The sequence below is a fragment of the Drosophila grimshawi genome, unplaced genomic scaffold, assembly GCF_018153295.1.
Source record: "Drosophila grimshawi isolate 15287-2541.00 unplaced genomic scaffold, ASM1815329v1 contig_1377, whole genome shotgun sequence".
NCBI classification, from domain to species: Eukaryota; Metazoa; Arthropoda; class Insecta; order Diptera; family Drosophilidae; genus Drosophila; species Drosophila grimshawi.
The window spans coordinates 21,685,931-21,704,322 of record NW_025062900.1 but is presented as its reverse complement, the minus strand read 5'-3'; the positions used below and the strand labels follow the sequence as shown (position 1 = coordinate 21,704,322).

Sequence of the window (18,392 nt, the reverse complement as noted above, 5' to 3'; positions counted from 1 at the left end):
GCAATTAGCACAAACAACCAAAAGATAAGAAAAATGCAATCGAATGCGGGCCTCTGTTCACTAATTTGTATATAGATGTTTATTTTTCACATAAATGAAAATGGAACACATCGATTTTTGTAGCAATCATAATTATCAACAAATTTAAAAAATAACGCCTTTTTGAATTTTCCTTAAAAAAATAAACTAAGGATTTTAAATTTTAATAACAATCCTAAATTAAAACCTAAGTCAACAAATCCCACCTGCCGAAGCCTTCAACTCATAAGAAATAATTATTGTAATATTGCTATTATATTTGAACTACTACCTTTTTATATATTTACTTTTTATTTATTTATTTATTATATTAATGATCATTTTATAATTTTCACATGTGTAAGCTATGCAATGATGATTTTGAAGAGCTCTACTTAATCTATAACTTAAATTTAATGATTACTTATTCATTATTTATGTAAATTTTCATAATTATCTTAAATGTTCTGTTTCACAATTATCCTAAATTATATTCAAATTATGTAAGCAACATAAATCAAAAAGTCGCAGGTTAAATATCCTTCCAACTTTCCTGGTCTACCTTTGAAAGTTATATGATAAAATGCATATTCAGTGACTTTGGTCTGTATATTTTAGTAAACAAATAAGTTACACATACGAGAAAGGTTGGGAGAGGCCTGCCCGTTAAAAAGGTTATCATTAATCAACCTTTTTAAATATAAATTGTAAAAATAGGTTATCGCTTCGATTTGTGATGGTGCAACGGGCCAGCTGAGCTCGGATTTCCCGGAAGTCTTCAAGGCGATATTGCAAAGCGGTCACCTCCACAGACAACAATGACGGTCAGAGAGAGAGAGAGAGAGACAGAGCGCTGTTAACACTTGCGACTGCAGTTTAAAGGCAGTTAACATAGTGTGCAAATGTAATTACAATTCGATTAACTAGCATTATGCTATCTACTTGTCGCAGGGCGCGAAATTCAAATATACAGAAATTAAAAAAATGTTTGCAAAAATATTAAAAGATAACTTAAAAACTAAAGCCCGATTTCAAAAATATGTAAAACGTACATTCAGAAAATCTGTATCGTAGTCTTATTTATTATTTAGTTCGCATTTATTCAACTACTACAATTATGTAATTAATCCCCGATCTTTCTCAAATTGTGGATCTCACAGAAAAATGGAAGGAAATATTATCAGTAATAAAACAAATGAATAAGCCCGCCTGCCCACTTGTCCATAGTTAATGCGATAATGCAAAGTAATAAACAAATATAGTATATGTGTATATACATGTATATTTTAAAATATACAAATATATTTGAACAGATTAAAAACAAATATAAGAAACTTTATTGAACGTCATACATGAATACACCATATATATATAAATATATATATTTATATAAATAGCACACTTGTCCGGGAGACCGTCAATCGATAAGAAAACGCACCGCTTTTTGTGCTTTATTTGGCGAGGTGATCGAAGAAGACGCCGCCTCCGCCGACTGCAGCATGCATGTGTGCATGCCGTGGAGTACGTTGTCGAGGCGTGCCAATGACTCCTGCAGACTCTCCGGCAGCAGACCAGCATCCGGTTGATTCTCCCGCTGGCGCAGCGCCTGCTCGCAATGACGGCGCAAACGGTGCGCAGCCCGCTGCATCACCTGCAGCTCCTGTTGGGCATGGAGTTCAAAATTGCCGCTACTGCTGTAGCTGCTCGGGTGATCCTCGGTCAAGTCATAAGTGAGCAGTCGCTTTGTATATTGAGGCGTGGCGTTGCCCGGCGTCGAGCTCAACCGGGGCGTATTGGTGCCACTAAGGAGACGCTTGAGTGGCTGCTTCAGCGAGCTAAGATTCAGGCCAATGCGACTGGAATTATGCGTATCATTTAGTGTATCGTTTAGATCCGCATCGAGTGGCTGCCAGTCGACCTCAACGCTCTGGAACATGTCACTCGGCGCTGCTGCATCCCGCTGCAGATCCAGCCAGACGCCCAGTCTGGCAATGGGCCACTCAGCTTTGAGGCACCGCTGCCGATCCACAATTAAAATGACGGTGCGCAGTAAGCCAAACTCATCCGGTGTTTGGAGCTGACGAAACTCCAGTTGATGGCCCAGCTGGCGACAGCGTTGCGTCGCCTCCTTCACCATGAGCTGAGTCTTGTGCAGACTCGCCTCGCTGGGATTCAGCATGATGCGCTGTATATCCTCCACCAGGGTGGATTTCTGTGCCGGCGTCGTTGCGCTGTGGCAGCGGCTGCTGCTGCTCGCCTCCTGCTGCTGCAGCTCGGCCAGTGCCTGTCGTTCCGTCTCGAGCATTTCGCTGTTGCACTTGTACTTGAACTGCTCCAGTTCGAGGCACTGCAGCCGTTCCTCAAAGTCACGGGCATGCTGCTCACGCTCCAGTTCGATGCGTGTCAGCGCCGCCCGCTTCTCCGCCTCGAGTTCGTTGCGCAGCTGCTGCTCCTGCTTCTGCATAATCTCCTGATGCGCCAGCTGGAAGTCGACGAGTTGCTGTTGCGCTGTGCCAGCGCGCTGGGTGCAAAACGGATTCGAGATGCGGAAATAGTGGGAGCCACCAATGACCAACCGGTCGCCATGGAACAGTTGCCGGCGTTGGCGCTGCAGCAGCTCGCCATTCACATACGTCTCAAAGTCCTCGCTGCCCGGGCTCACATACAATCTGCCCGAGCGCTCGTGCTCAATGCTGCAGTGCTGCAGCGCCACCAGCGGACCATCCAACACAATATCTGGCATGGCGGCATCTCCGGGCATGCGTCCGCCGCGTCCAATGTGCACCGTGCCCACGGGCAGCACGTAAAAGAGCGTGCCACTTAGCATGGGATCGGCGGTCAGGTTGACCAGACACGCCTGCTTCTGGTCGGCAGTCAGTTCCATGGCGAGTCCCTTGCGCTTGAGCAGACGCAACTCGGATTTGCGTTGATCTTCGGCCTCCTTGAGCTTCTCCATCCATGATTTCTGTGCGCGATTCAGTTCACGTTCGCGTTCCGAGAGCTGTTGACGCAGTGCCTCCACTTCACCATCATCCACAGATGTCTCAATGATGATTTTGCGTGGCGCCGGCGGATTGTTGCTGTTCGAGGAGAGGCGACGTTGTCGCTCGTACTCATTGCGTAGCGATTTCAAGCGATCCACCTCGGCGCGCAGGTCCCTAATGATCTTGTCATGCGGCGACTCATTTACCTTCACCCGATTCACAATGGAGCGCGCCTTGCACGCGTATCGCAGGGTTGCCAACGTCTCGTCCGCATGCAGACTGGCCGGAGAAACGGTGGCCAGCATTACCGTCTTCGAATTGCCGCCAAGGTTTTCCTGCAAAACAACAGAAATGGGATAATAATTAATAATATCGAATTCATTATTTTCATTATTGCATGAATGGAAGAAGAACATGCTACAATCAAGACAAAAAGCAATGCTTGAGATTCCCAGTGAATTATAATTGTTTAGATTCATATAAATCATAAGGCAGTTGTAGACTGCAAATAGCACAGATACACAGCAAATAAAATACACCCAATCCATGGGTTGCGATTAGAAATATGTTCACACCAGATAATTTCAAGACATGGTATCTGTACACGCATAGATAACTATTGATTGTTGAGGTCAACCCGCAAAAGACATAACTAATCCTAAGCAAAAAAGTCTGTAGTCAAGTCAGTTTATGTGCTGACTGCTTCCCTTAAAATATACACAAGCAATAATCTTAACATATACTGAGTACCTTAATAGATTAGAATTAAATTAAATGTAATAAATCATTAAATCAACATTTTCAATTTGTTCTAAAACTATGGGAGTTATAGGTTGTTGCTTTGTGGACATCGTCAAGAAATAAATGGTGTATAAAAACTATTCTCTTGTTGTAAATATTTCTTCTTTTTTTTTATTTAAATTGATATGATAAACTTGATTTTCAAATTCATTTTAATTAGTTTTTACTAGTCTAAATTGCATGGATCATCTATTTATTAGATCTAATCAGTATCCTTATCCTGGATCCGGATTCAAAATTCGAAGTCACAATTTAAAAAGATAAGCGCAAATAATATTTGGAAATTCAAGATAGTATAAACTAGTAATCGAACGTTCAAATCTCCCTTAACATGTGTTTATTCGTTTTATTGACGTAAATTTGAAATAAGATTAAAAAAGAATTCAATTTAGTATTAATCTAGAGGCGAATCCACATTTGACATTGCTTAAAATGAAGGATGTTTAACTCATGATATTATTTTTATATAAATAAAATACTTTATTTAGAACACTCATATCTCTGTTAGTACACATGTAATACTTCTTGTATAACTGACTCTAGCTCAAAAACGTAAGAAGATTTAGAATAGAGTTGCCCGTATCGATCTTTGAGAGACCTCACTAGCGATCATCGACCCCTACCCATCTCCACTAGAAGATTATGAGTCAGCTGGTATTCAAGTAGTGTGAGAGTATTTCTCATTTCGACGTGTTGGCACAAAGAAATACATATAAAAGATATAAGTGATTTTCATACAACAAGTCAACGATTCCATTGGCATAAATGAAACACGTGAATGTGAATATTAAACATTTGTGTGTGTGTAATACATAAGGAATACATATAAGGTATGTATATCTCGACACACGCTCCGCTAATAATTTGAATTGTGTGTAAATATGTTTGTATGCTTTTCACATGCCTGAGTTAAGACCAAACAAAGAATTGTGACCTCCAAAGATAGGGGCTGATGTCTTATCAGTGTCGGCAGGGTAGTCGCTTTTGACAAACTTTCAAACAAGACAAAGACGGCGACCGTTAGCCGTTATCAGCGGTGATTGCAATCAAGAGCGAGATGGCAAGCTAGTTTGTTGTACCAACACAACAAAAATACATATTTACTTACATATGTACACATATTTCGTTGGTGTATGTGTGTGAGTGTACTTGTGTATGTATGCATATACACATACTGGACACTTGTTTGATTAACGCTTTGCTGCACGTTAGCATCACTATAACAGAACGAGTGGGAAGCTCAAAGACAGAGATAGAAAGAGAAAGCAAACAAGCACGGCACTAGTCACGAGAGTTAGTGTTTGCATAAACTGCGCAGCAGCGGCGTGGGCGTAGGCACATGTGAATGAGCAACCAAAAGAGAGCTGCAAAAACGATTCTGACGGCGTGTCCATGTGTGAATGTTTGAATGTGTGGCCAATGTACAGAGTACACTGACCTGTAATGGCTCAAAAATAGCGTAAATTTATTCACAATGCCGGGACAAGATTTTTGCAGATATTATTTTCGCATTTTTCAATGCTAACACCGTTTTTTTTATTATTATTAATTATTAATTATATTATATATATTAATTAATAATTATAAACGCTTAATTAAAAGTTTCCTAGCTCTTCTCAAATTAAGTCTAATATATTTGATTATCTTTCCGCATTTAGTATTTATATAATCTATAAATTGTACATTTTTCACAACAGAAAAAAGCTCTAATTTTATATCAATCGGAGGACAACAAGGTCCAGTCTTCGCCTCGATTACCCCCAAAGAGGACTGACCTCAAGGGGCCGGTCTGAACATGTTATAGATTCGATCAAGTGATCAACTGTTTGTATTGAAGTTGGTTGGTGCCAGTTCAACCGCTGTCACTGGAAATATTAATAAACAATTAATGTGTCATGGAAGTGTGGTTAATTAGTCTCTTCGTACCGCAGAATATGCAACTTTCAGCTATATTTGTGTCTAGAAACCTGTTTCTGATGAAACTGTGGGCTATATATAGATTTGCTGGATGCCCACCCACTTATAGAAGATTGTCACGATATCGCACAAATGTCACAGCATCGTGTACGATAAATACTTAAACCACAAAAAGTCGCTAAAAGGCGGTAAGCACAGTGAAAAACAGCAAACAACTTCATTAATCCAAATGACGTAGGTAGATCAATTAACACTTTGTGTACGCAAATTATGCCGATATTTAACATTTAGCTAAGTTGAAGTAAAAAAAAAACAAACAAAACTAACATTTTTGCTCGTACAAATTGTATTTTCAAGTGAATTTAAAATATTGTTCAAGGTTTTGTAGAAATTAAGCATGTACGCTTACTACGCCTAATCCAGAGTCATCAAGCTATTTTTGACCTAATTCAATCATCCACTTTATACAATCTGTGTTGCTTAATTGACAAACCATGGACAAAAAATTTCTCTCTTGACAACAAAATTTCATGGTATATCAACCTTCCGATATACGGATTATAGTGGGCCCACCGTCTAGACGTCGATTATCACATCAATGGTAATACTGCCTCGAGCCATACGCAATGAGTAACTCCAAAATTTTTAATATTGCATCTTGTTAGGTATATAGTATATGACATCGACTTTTGCTGATGGGCTCAATTTGTATTTCAGCCATTTAATTTAGCAACTCGATGTTAATAAGAAAAACTTCCGAAGTTAGTCCGATGGAAAAATATTTTCCATTCCTCAAACAAATTAACATATATTTAATTGCTTCAACTTAAATTTCGATTATTCATTTCGCAAACAAACTAATAATTTCATAAAACAACGCGAATTTTCCACATTTCAAAATATGTGGAATTTTTCTGCAATAACAACATGTTGCCCACTGTGCGTATTAACTGCATAGGCTTGAGAGAAATAGCAATACGCCATGCATACTATCGTAATGAAAAACAAGTTCTTATAGACCAAGCGATTCCTCTTAACAAAATCCCCAAAATTGTGCAAAAAGCGCAACTATTTACTATATGGATCCAACAAATAATTAGAGTAAGCTTTTTAATAAGAGGCTTATGCTTTGACAACTTGCTCCTTTACCGATATCAATAAAAAGCTCTCAAATTTGCTATAAGTTTACCTTGGCATTACATTGATAAACTGTAAAAAGAACACAGCAGTGTAGATGTGCACACACATACAAACATACAAGCACACGTGTGCAGTGTCCAGATTTCAACATCTGAAACGAGTACGACTTAAAATAGCCAAATATTTGCGACCATTGTATTCGCTTCTTACTTGATGTTTTGTTTGTATTATTATTTATTCATTTAATTAAGTTAGAAGGGATTGTTAAACAAATTTTCATCGACGAAAGACGCAAGAAAAGCAAACAATGACCGCTTTTACCAATTCCTTATTCTGCATGTTACATGTTACACACACAAGAGGAAGAACAAATATACCCGTTTTTGCACACGGACGAAAAAGTCATAGAAGAAGAAAAGTAAGCAAACAAAGCGACGCAAAAGCAAAAACAATTCTACGCAAAGCGAAACGAGACACAACGACGACGACGACGACGAAAACAACACACGAAGCGAGGCGAACATACTACGCGAGGGCTACAAAAATGCAGTAATACGCCGTTCGGCTTTCAGTTTCAGTTTTGAACTGAATACGTAAAGAGCAGAAAAGAGTTATCCGTGTTTTTATACAACAAATAAACACTAACTAAATGCACTAAAATTCAAATGTATTTGTAAACTGGTTTTATATCTTGACTTAGTACTAAAAGTGTTTCTTTAAGAAATTAACAATTCGCGTTATTTGGATAGGCAATGTAAAGTTGCCAACGTGAACGACGAACAGACAAAGTTCATTGCACGTTACAAAAAAGAATGTACAGCTTTCAAACAACAGCAAAAACAAAGGCAAAGTGAAACGACCTCGCTCAACGTACGCGCGCAAAAAGCAACCAGAACTAAAGCAGGACAGCAATATTTTTAGTGCAACCTAGATCGAAAAACACCAACAACAACAATAACAACAATGGACGTTTGGGGCGTGTTTTCTGGCGATTCAACGCTTTCTTATGGCGGCTCCATGCGTAGCGGCTATTATCGTGACTATGAACAGTTTCCGTATGGCACGCTTGAGCATTCAAGCAGCGCCAGTCCGTATTCAACTAAGGATTCATACAGCAGAGTGCAAGGTAATTAAAAAAAAAAAAAATAATGCTGGTGAAAGGCAACTCACAATGCAAGCGTGCGTCAGGCAAATGCAGTCATTATTCATGGCAGTTAGCTTTTTGTCATGCATATGCAGATGTGTAAAGTATACGTGAACAAAACGCATACACACACAAGCACGCACACACACACACACACTCAGTTTATGTTCACTTGATTCTGATTACCCACATTGTGAGTTGTTTTTGCACTCATTTAAAAATAGCCGCGATGTTTTTTTGAATATTCGTTATATATGTGTGTGGAACACGCCTCAATTTGCGCAAATGTGCTTAAATACATATACATGTGTATGTGTGGGTGGATTGCGTGTGCACTGTAAAAAACAAGGCTATTGGCAATCATAGGGTGATCCATGTCACATACCTTTAATTTGCAAAATTCTTTTGAATTTTTTTGTGTTAAAAAAGATAGCAATATCATTTGAGGCTATTCTTAGCTTAATTTTATTAAAGTTTTTATCGCAATTTTAATCAACGTGAAGTATATTCCATGAATATACGCATATATATGTATGTTTGTGTTTAGATCTGTTAGTGGGATATGCAAACACTTTAATGATGACAATACCATCCGCTTATAACTCTAAGCAGGTGTTGTTTGTGCCCAAATAAAGAAAACCAGCACAAAAACTACGGCGCAATAACAACGTACATATATATATATATATATATATATACAAACACATAAATGGTCTTGCATGTGCCATTCAAGTCAACAACACATATACGTCTGTTTATTTGTTTACGGGACGGGAAAAATATCACCGTACTAACAATCTCTTTTTTTTTTGTTTTGGTTAAATAGCTCCCTTCTGAATAACTAAGAACAAAATAGAGCTATTCTTGATTTTCGAGCAGAGCTCAGATGACTAACTAACTAGCTCGGGATTTATAATAATTTAATAAACAAATTTGTTGGAAATAAACAAATTTTTTGGAAAACATGATCCACGATAGACTACTGATAAAAATCGGTCGTTTTCTTAAAATAAAATAATGAAACGTAGATTAGATGTGAGGTTGAAGATTGTTTTTTTTTTCTTTTGGTGCGGCAGCAATTGTATCTTGATTAGATTGTTAATAAACAAAAAAAATGAGCAAGGTTGCAAATCAATTGCTTAAATTGCACCTAGTTTTTTTTTCCCGGCAGCGATTTAATCAATAGAAATATGTAGAAATCGGTAGGATTTTATCAACAATGTACACCCTGTGTCAAAACATGTCTCGGGGTCAATCATAAAAAAAAGATTGCCGCCGCCACATAAAATTGTTGACGTGACGTGACGTAACGTAACGTAACATGAGCAGCTGGGAGCAGGGGTAGTGTGCGTCGCAAGCGGCACGTAGGCCAACGAGAGGAAGACTGAGAGAGGCCATATGTAGTATGTGTGTATGTAATATGTACAGTGTGTTAGTATGTCAAAAGTCACAATGCGTATGAGTAAACAAATTAACAGATTTTAATAGATATAGCTGCCAGATTTTATATTTCCTTCTGCAAACTAAAAAAGATGCAAATTAAATATAAATAAATAAAGAGTATTCTATTTTATTTATTTATTTACAGAAAAATGCAGGCAATTAAAATCAGAGAAGCAGCTGCGAAAAGATTGTCCCTTTTGCAAGGAGCACAAGAAGCGGCCATTGATTAATTACATGCGTAAACGTGAATCACGCAAGCATCACGAGAGCATCTGCGAGGACGACGAAGAGCTGCACGAACATGAGCACGAGCATGAGCACGAGCACGAAGTGCGAAAGATGACTAATGTTGTGGTGCCAACGCAGCAAAGCTGCAAGGTGTAAACAAATGCGCAGCGGCAGCAATCAGAAGAGGAGAGACAAACAGACAGACAGACAGGTGGCAAAATTATATAGTCAAAAACACAAAAGAGAAAATTAATTTTGAAACTACAACAACAGCAATTTACAATGCCATATAAAGTTAGATAAAGACAACACAAAGCTTTGCGCCTGCTGGTCAGACATTAAGAGCAAAAGCGAGACAACAAGTGCAACAACAAGAACAACAACAACAACAATAATGCAATGCAACTGTACCTACATAAAACAAGAAAGAACAATTGAGTGCATTTCCGGCAATGACGTAACAACAACACTACCATTTACTACCAAGGAGCAAAACAAAGACAGCAAAACATATTTATTTTGATTTTGCTGTTAGCTTAATACTTCTAACGTATTCAAGCCGTTCACTATTTCTTTATTTTTTCCCTTTACAATTACATGTCGCAGTTTTTATACAAGTATAAAAATACTGTAATTAATTGACATGGAGACAAACCGCAAGCAGCCGCCAACCCAAAAATATAACTTTTTAGGCAAACAGTAGCAAAGCCAGGCTAAAAGCATTACAAAAAAAAATATATATATATGAACAAAGGGAGCAACAAAATCGCCAGAAATACCAGAAAATAGTTTTCTATTTTGCATACCGAGACTGAGTAAAAATGGGAGTAAATGGCATTCACTAAGGATGCCATTGTCTTTTTTTATTAATTTTATTATATATATATATATATTTTTAAACATTGGTTTTCATTTTCCCTCTTATTGGGCAAGTTACAGGAAAATTATATTTAAAGTTAAAAAAAAACCGCTCCATTGGCGCCAAGAAAACAACAAAATATGTTGAATTTATTCCATACTTTTGTTTAGCTATATGAACATATAGTTTTGACCCCAATTTTGATCCTTGTCTATATTAGACACTTTAGTATTTATGAAGTCCAAAAAGCAACCATGTGCCACAAAAAAATATTGGCATATTTCGGGCCAAATACTGATTGGCAGTTGTGACAAGATATTTTAAAACCTAAAAATACTATAACACAAGTAAAAGTTGTAAACAGAATTAATACCCCCTGCGATTGTCGGTTGAATTGATTTTATTAAATACAATCCATGCAAGCAGTGGAATAAATATACATATTAAGCCCTCAACTAAACAATTAACTTTGATAAATTATGAAAATTATTCAAAACAAAAAATGAAACTAAAAATACACAAAATAAAATGTTAAATGTTAAGAAACTGAAATGTTTTTTGAACAGTTTGCTTGCGGGTATTGAAAAAATTTGCAATTTATAAATTATTATTATATACCATTGTATTTATGTTAACGTTTAATATATTTGAAGAAAAACAATGTTAAGCATGCAAAATAATCAATAAAAAATATGTTATTGGTATTTATACAAAAAAAAAAAAGTCTAAAGAATTTTTATTTAATGGGGTGAAGGGAATTTTAATTCGATGTGAAATATTTAAATTAATACAATTTAAGGCCGATCGGAAGTGGACAGATATTAGTACATTTTTGGTATAGATATTAGTACATTTTTGGTATAAATATTCTACTTTTTGCGAAATGGTTTTTAGAAAAAAAATTCTTAGAAATTGAAGTGCCGAGAAGAGAAGGGATTTCTATGCCCAATCTCGGAAAATGGAGATGTAGTTGTGTAAATCTGCTTGGTTGTCATCCGATGCTCAAGGGTAATTTCAAAACTCAAATTCAGTTTATACTTTTTATCATTATCTAAGACATCTGTCTATTTTTTTTTATCTCTCTCCCGTTCGAAGATGTTGAATTAAAAATATTTCAGAAATGAACGCAAATAATTTCAAAAATTCAATCTCAATGCCTCCCGTGTCAATCGCAATAATAACAACAAAAGCAACAGGCGCACATGGAGAAGCCATAGGAATATGGCATGTGCAATTTGTGAATAAAATGAATTTGATTCATTTAGAATTCAATGTTAACTAGTTTGTGCATGGGAACGAAACGAGTCTCTCAAGTATTACAGAATGCTATTTAAGCTGAGCAGGTGTTGAGGGCACGTGGCAACAACAGAGTTATTTTTATACTAGATATGCATATATGGTAATAATGGATTTATCTTCTTATTATATATATATTTTCAGCTATAGCTCATAATTGTTGAACATAAATAATATAAAATATATCTAGTCGGGTTATAATCATAATGTCATGCCGTGAAACGTGTTACTAATTCTCAAGTTTTTAAAAAAAGATGAATGTTCTCAAAAAAATGTGTCTGCACGCGTTTTTCATTAGCTAAACTACTTAGAAATTAGCTATCAAGGAAGTAAACATTTACCAGACATATTTTTAATTTCGTGTTTAATATGAAAATATCAACAGACGATCATTAGGAGTATAGATGTTGCTATATATATATAGATCAGCACGAATCAAAATTGAATAAGAGAACAAGAGTCAATAGACAAACAATAAAAGAATTGTAAAAACTTTCTGGTACCTTATTAAACCTAATTGGATCTTGAGCGAATTAAGAATCACCGTTTTTTCCAGAGAGTTTTCTAGAACGAAGTTTAACAAAAACCAGAGAGATAATATGACTCGCTTAGCAACAATTTGTGGTAAACTTCGCTTGGGGAAACCAGAAAGTGCTCTGTGGTTTAAGAACATTTCACACGAACCCAAAAATTATACATATTTTGTGTATGTGTTTTTTGTATATAAGTATTTTGGACTCGCACGACTGGAAGTTTATTTAGAAAGAAGCGTAGAAGTATTCACTACAGTTTGAAATAAAGTTGGCAATGTGAAGGTTATATTTGGAGAGTGAACACAAAATCAAAAATAAATTAAATAACAAAATTAAGTACCAAGGCTATACCAATTTAATTAGAAAATGTTACGCCGCCTGCTGGAAAAACTCGAAACCGCTAAGGGTAAAAATTCGAAACGCAAACAAAACAATCAACATGATATAGGTGTGCTGAAAAAATCCCAGTTTTGTAAGTTATCACGTAAATATGTTAATCTCATATAAGAGAATTTTTCTGTTTACCCATTAGATATCAGTGCTTAAACAATTGACAGAGAATGCAGAAGCTTTAAAAGTTTTGAACTCTATGCACATGCAAAAAAAAAAAACAAAAAACTTTTCAAGTTGATAAAAAATATGTGTAAAATTTTGTCAGTTTCTAAATAAAATAGTTCCGTGCGATTTACATCAAATTATGTGAATAATTCATTAAAATGTTCTATATAATTGCTTGATTTAATTCATCTAGTTTATATATTACATTTCTGATTTGAAACTATGTCATTTATTTTTGAAAGTACACTAAGAAAAAAGATTATTCAGAAAAATATATTTCTTTGAAAGTTGGGGCTTTCTGATAAGCAAGGCTTCCATTTCAGGATAGATTTTTCTAAAATTTTGAAATAATATGTCTAGAAAAAAAAACGTATTTTTTGTCAGTCTTTCTAATTTTAAGAAGAATGCTTTCTTACATTTTTTTTTTATTATTTTTAAGACGATTTTCATTTTATGTAGATTTTTTCCTAGATTACTATTGCTGTAGAAACATCCTGTGGCTATTGTGCATCTCTCTTCGAAGATGATGCAAATAATCGTAGTTGAAATCTGTTTAAATTGGCATATTAAATCAAAGTGCACAATCTGGCTGGGTGTATAAATTTATGACACTGTGTAATTGTGTAATTATTTGATTACAGGTCATGCGGATGGAAAGCTGAGCAAAACTTATTGCAAATGTGATCCAACGGCCTGCAAGTGTGACAAAAAGAAGCAAGGGGACTATCAGAGGTTGTTGTTGTCGCAACTGCGGCGACGGGGCGCTGATAACTTATCAAGTGTTATATTATTCTAGTATACTCTATGCAATATATAAATAAAAAACAACAATAACAACCATAAACAACTACAGTAAAAAAACTATTTGAAAACGCGGTGGGTATTTGAATACATATACACTTTGGGCTCTTCTAAGATAAGTTAACTTATAAAAAAGCTAAATTTAAATGGTTGTTAAAGTTCCCGACCTAGCTTATCTATAGAGTGCAATGAGAGATTTGTTAAGAAATATACTTTGAAATACACTTTCTTAATTTGAATCGCAATTGATTATGACGCCATATCAAAACCTGTTGCACAATTATTCTTGGTAATCAATTGGGATATGTTCTCGAAAGACTGAGCTGCTTCTTGTTAATATTTTTTGTTTTCAATTTGATTGCACAACGCCTTCAATTTTTCAAGTGTTCTTGTAAACAGTAGTATATATAGTAAAATAAGTACATATAGTAAACTAAGTGGTTGTTTTTAAAGCGCTTCAGTTGTACTTAACTTGTTTACAACTGTCAGACAAATAAGACAATTGGTTTTATTGTGCAAGTTGTAACTCAACCTAAAAAGAGGTGTGCGACTTTGAATAATTAATGTGTTAGCACTCTGAATTAGAGTACCTGTGTGAAGTTTTGTAAACGAAAAAACAAATTAGCTAAATTAGGGAAAACGCAAAAGATTACATGCTCTTGTAGACCGAAGTCGAAACTTACATTTTAATAAGCTGTTTTTTTTTTCCACATGTGAAAAGCACAATAAGACGCATATTGAAAGTTGGTTGGAATAGTTGTAGACGTGTCCTTCAAAAAGTTCATGACAACATCATAAATTGAGTATACTTTAAGTTTGGGTACCCATGGATAAAACTAACCAAATATACACTTATCTATATGAGTAAGCTTTATCGGAGAGCAGATAAACAAGTAAGAATGCTCTTGTCTGGAATACTGCACTAAGAGATACCCTTAAATATATTTTATCCAATCTTAATTAAATTTCTACAGTTGATCAATAGTATGTCAAGGTATATTCATACCTATATTTTGTGGCTATTTTTCTAACTGGTTAAACAAAGTCGATATGCTCTTGTACTTTTTTCTTCACATATTTCATCTAAACAACGTTTCATATATTATAATCAAATAATTAAAGGTTTCTTTAAAAATTGCATGTAAACGTTAAGTTTTGTTTTCCGATTTTGTCGGTTGTATTTGGTGAAACTAACACACTATTTTCCAGCATATGTTCCAGTTGTTCAATATAGGTAAATTATATGGAATTTTGTTTTAATTTTCAGAGCTCTCTTGAGAGACAACAAAAAGAATTTTAATATGAAATATAAATATGTAGAATAAAAAACTGACATCGCCAAAATAAATTGTTTAATTATATATGTATACATATACGGTGCAACTTCTCTAGCTCAATCGACCATCAATTATGAAAATTCAAAATAAAAAACTTCATTTTGCCACACGAGCGCCCGTCAAATAATAAAATTAATATTTTGTAGACCGATAAGAAAAAGGCCAACCAAACGGAAAACGTATTCCATGCATTGGCTATCAATATAATTGAAATTTGTGTAACCTTCCACAGAAGGTAGCACTGCTTCTTATCTATCATATATTTTATCTCACAGATCGCGTTGACTCGGAATGATTTATCATGCTAAGAAAAATGGCTTATTGCGTTCTTAAATATGTGCAGAAGGATTGCAAAGTGAGGTAAAATCAGTTTAAGACGCAAATATACTTGAGTACCTTCATAAAAGGTTGTTTCTTTCTTTATTTATTGTTTGCCTCTGTGTGTGTCACACACCATTACCAGAAATTGTTAACTAAACCTGCCCCGAGCTCAAATACCTAAACGTAGTATATTTCTGAACAAATACCAAGTGAATTGCGCATTGATAAATACAATCAATACAAATAATGTGCATTTTATAGGGCCAAAAATTAAAAAAAAAATAACTAGGAAGTATTACTTTTATATTTGTATGTTTTTTGGTATGTAAATAACGCATTTGTCACAGTCTCCGAAATAATATTTTAAGATGTATTGCTCAACCAGCAATGAGTGCTTAACTGAAACAATAAATATTTATCAAGTTCATTTGATGTTCTTTTTGTTTTTGCTCGCCTTCTCACCTATTCAAATAAAATGGGATGAGTGTGTTGCACGTGATTGCTCAATAATAAAATTGATGTAAGACTCATCTGTTGCTCAGAAAAAACCGGTCCTAAAATGAAAATTGCTCTGAAAACTAAATTGCTTGTCTTGTTTTTAGAAAATATTTTTAAATATAGAAAGAAAATTTGCGAAAACTGGAACGGTGTGCCCTAAATTATTAAGATATGCATTTCTAAAAGTACAAGTGCAAACCCTAATTTTTAGCAGAAATCCTTCTTACAATGCAGAAACAATTAATGCAATTTTCTGGCTCAACTTTTATGTTAGATTTTAGCTGTTGTCTACTTTTATAAGCCTTTTAAATGGTTTGTATATGCGGCATCTGAAAACACTAATGTTAATTAATAATATAAGCTACCAACAAGCTAATGTTACGAGTCACGTATTAAAAAACCCTGTAAAAATTAAACATATTTTTTTTTCGAATTTATCGAAGAAAAAAAAACATGAATTTAATAAAAGAAAAACCCTGATTTTTAATAATAATCTTTCTGGAGTTAAGGTGAGTTACCCTTGGCGCTAAAATTGAAAAGCGTATTTTTAAAATTCAGTGCGCTTTTGTTCTGCTGAGTGTATAAAGCGGAACAACCAAATTATTATTGATAGGGTACAAGAAGTGAATGCAGTGCGTGGTCTGATTTGATAAGAAACTAGGGTAAATGTTTCGAAAGCTGAATTTGTCGTTGTGCACACTTACCCGTAGTAGCCAGGTGAGCACACTCTCCCGATAGGGCACAAATGTGCTGGGTGTGAGGGAACCGCCGCCAGCCGGTTTGCGGGCATCCGCCAGCGCTGCAATCACTTTGCCCAGCGTCAGAAGGCTCTTATTGATGCTGACGCCCTCACGTATCCGTTCGCCATTCGAGCCGGAAGCGCTGATGCGTTCACTGCCCGCCAGATCCACCAGACTGATCTTGCTGCGTCGCGTTTGGCGCAGCGAAACAACTGTGCCCGAGTCCGTGTCCGAAGATTGGCCATCATCGCTACTTAAATCGGTCAGATTGAGCACGATGTTGAATATGGAATGGGAGCGGGAACTTTTGTCATTCATTGCCGTTGCGGCGGTGGCGCGTTGGGAGTTGCCCACCGCCAGCCAGTTGCGCAGCGCCGAATACGAGTCCACCGAATGTGCGCTTAAATCCACCACATATGGCCCAAAAATGGGATGCTCACGCACCTTTAAAGCTTGGCGCTGCACAGGCGCTTCTGTGGCAGTGGCCAAAGCCTGCTGCACGCTCAGCAAATCATGAATTTTCTCATTGTAAATCTCAAAGTAGCTGACCTCCACCTCCACCTGAAAATAATTGAATTAGGTAACAACATATACATATGTCCATGTATAATGACCTACTTGGAGTTGATCTTTGACGGCATCGATGCGCCGAAAGAGATCGTGACAGAAACGTGGTATGATTCCGGCCTCCACATGCGGTGCGTTGCCATCGAGGGCAGCATCGTCGAGCGCCTCAATGCCCATCATGCAGTAGGATTTGCCAGATCCCGTCTGCCCGTAGGCAAATAGGCAGGCATTGTAACCCTCGAAGGCGGTGTCGATCAGGGGTTGAGCTGTGCCTGCGAACACAGCCAGCTGATCCGCATAGTTCTTGCTGTGAGGATCACAGGAATAGTACACCTGATCGTAGTTAAAGAAGTGCGAGACTCCAGCCGAGGCATCCGCACTGCTGCCCGCCTGCACGCTGAGCTCGTTGTGGCCATGGACGTGGACCACATTGGTGACGCTGTTGCGAGTGCATTCAACTGCATTTAGCGGACGCACACGCACCGCCACAATCATATTGCTCTCCTCAGCGAGGCTGTAAGTGGACTCCAACAGGGCATCCTTTTCCCTTTCTTTATCCTTGAGTTTGCACGCTGACTTCGTTTTGCTGGGCGTTTGTCGCCTTGGCGTCGTTTTGCCTACGCCGCGATAGAGGGAGGAGGGTGTGTAGCAGGCATTCAAAGCGGTCGGTTTTGGCCGTGGCTGTGGTGTCGGTATGCCGCTAGTAAAACCCGTATTTAGCAGCTGCTGCTCCGGTTTCTCCGTGCTCCGCTTGGGCGTCCGGCAGAGCACCTTGCGTCGCAGGCCGGCGGCAACTGTGGATGGCGTTTTGTGGGCACTGCTCACTGCACGTGCTTGGTATTGATGGATGCGCTGCTGCACGGGCACGGGCGTGCTTTTGTTACTCATTTTATTAGCTTTCAATTCAAATGAAAATGTTTGTTATGTTTCGAAATAGCGCGCGTCGCGTCGTTTGTTTTGTAGTTTTTTCATGCTAGTGATGTGCAAGTTGCGATAGCCAAGCGTGCGTGAGTTTTCGTTGCGTGAGCAACATGTGTGTTCTACAAACAGACATCTGGCAACGCTATGCCTATCGATGACTTGACTTTACAGTATTTTCATAATTTACTTTATTTGTCTACTTAAAAATACTAATTGTGCTAGTAAACACAAGCTTCAATTTAACCAACAATTTTTTATTCTTGTAAATGTCAAGTACTTCAGATAT

The 18,392-nt window shown here is 36.9% G+C and overlaps 2 protein-coding genes across 4 annotated transcripts; one reads left to right on the top strand and one right to left on the bottom strand.

The window, feature by feature from the left end:
• Window positions 1-1,341: 1,341 nt before the first annotated feature.
• Window positions 1,342-18,222, bottom strand: LOC6566528 (kinesin-like protein KIF14). Its single transcript, XM_001993110.3, has 3 exons — window positions 17,237-18,222; window positions 16,583-17,179; window positions 1,342-3,337 (listed from the first exon to the last, which is right to left on the bottom strand). The coding sequence occupies exons 1-3, from the start codon at window positions 18,071-18,073 to the stop codon at window positions 1,436-1,438; spliced, it is 3,336 nt and encodes a 1,111-aa protein (XP_001993146.1). The 5' UTR covers window positions 18,074-18,222; the 3' UTR covers window positions 1,342-1,435.
• On the top strand, window positions 7,436-13,754 carry LOC6566529 (stress response protein NST1). Of its 3 annotated transcripts, none has more exons than XM_001993111.3 (2): window positions 7,436-7,986; window positions 9,593-11,257. In XM_001993111.3, the coding sequence occupies exons 1-2, from the start codon at window positions 7,824-7,826 to the stop codon at window positions 9,829-9,831; spliced, it is 402 nt and encodes a 133-aa protein (XP_001993147.1). In that variant the 5' UTR covers window positions 7,436-7,823; the 3' UTR covers window positions 9,832-11,257. The 3 variants fall into 3 exon arrangements, with proteins under 3 accessions (XP_001993147.1, XP_032595561.1, XP_032595560.1); XM_032739670.2 differs by lacking the exon at window positions 9,593-11,257 and adding an exon at window positions 13,563-13,754 and having other exon boundaries at window positions 7,507-7,986; XM_032739669.2 differs by lacking the exons at window positions 7,436-7,986; window positions 9,593-11,257 and adding exons at window positions 12,667-12,835; window positions 13,563-13,754.
• Window positions 18,223-18,392: the final 170 nt, after the last annotated feature.

Bases quoted from the DNA above. Each gene is read 5' to 3' on its own strand.
- LOC6566528 (XM_001993110.3), bottom strand. From the start codon at position 18,073: ATGAGTAACAAAAGCACGCCCGTGCCCGTGCAGCAGCGCATCCATCAA. The intron at 17,180-17,236 runs GTAGGTCATTAT...AATTATTTTCAG, and splicing joins CCGTCAAAGATCAACTCCAA to GTGGAGGTGGAGGTCAGCTA. The intron at 3,338-16,582 runs GTAAGTGTGCAC...GTTGTTTTGCAG, and splicing joins TGCTCACCTGGCTACTACGG to GAAAACCTTGGCGGCAATTC.
- LOC6566529 (XM_001993111.3), top strand. From the start codon at position 7,824: ATGGACGTTTGGGGCGTGTTTTCTGGCGATTCAACGCTTTCTTATGGC. The intron at 7,987-9,592 runs GTAATTAAAAAA...ATTTATTTACAG, and splicing joins TTCATACAGCAGAGTGCAAG to AAAAATGCAGGCAATTAAAA.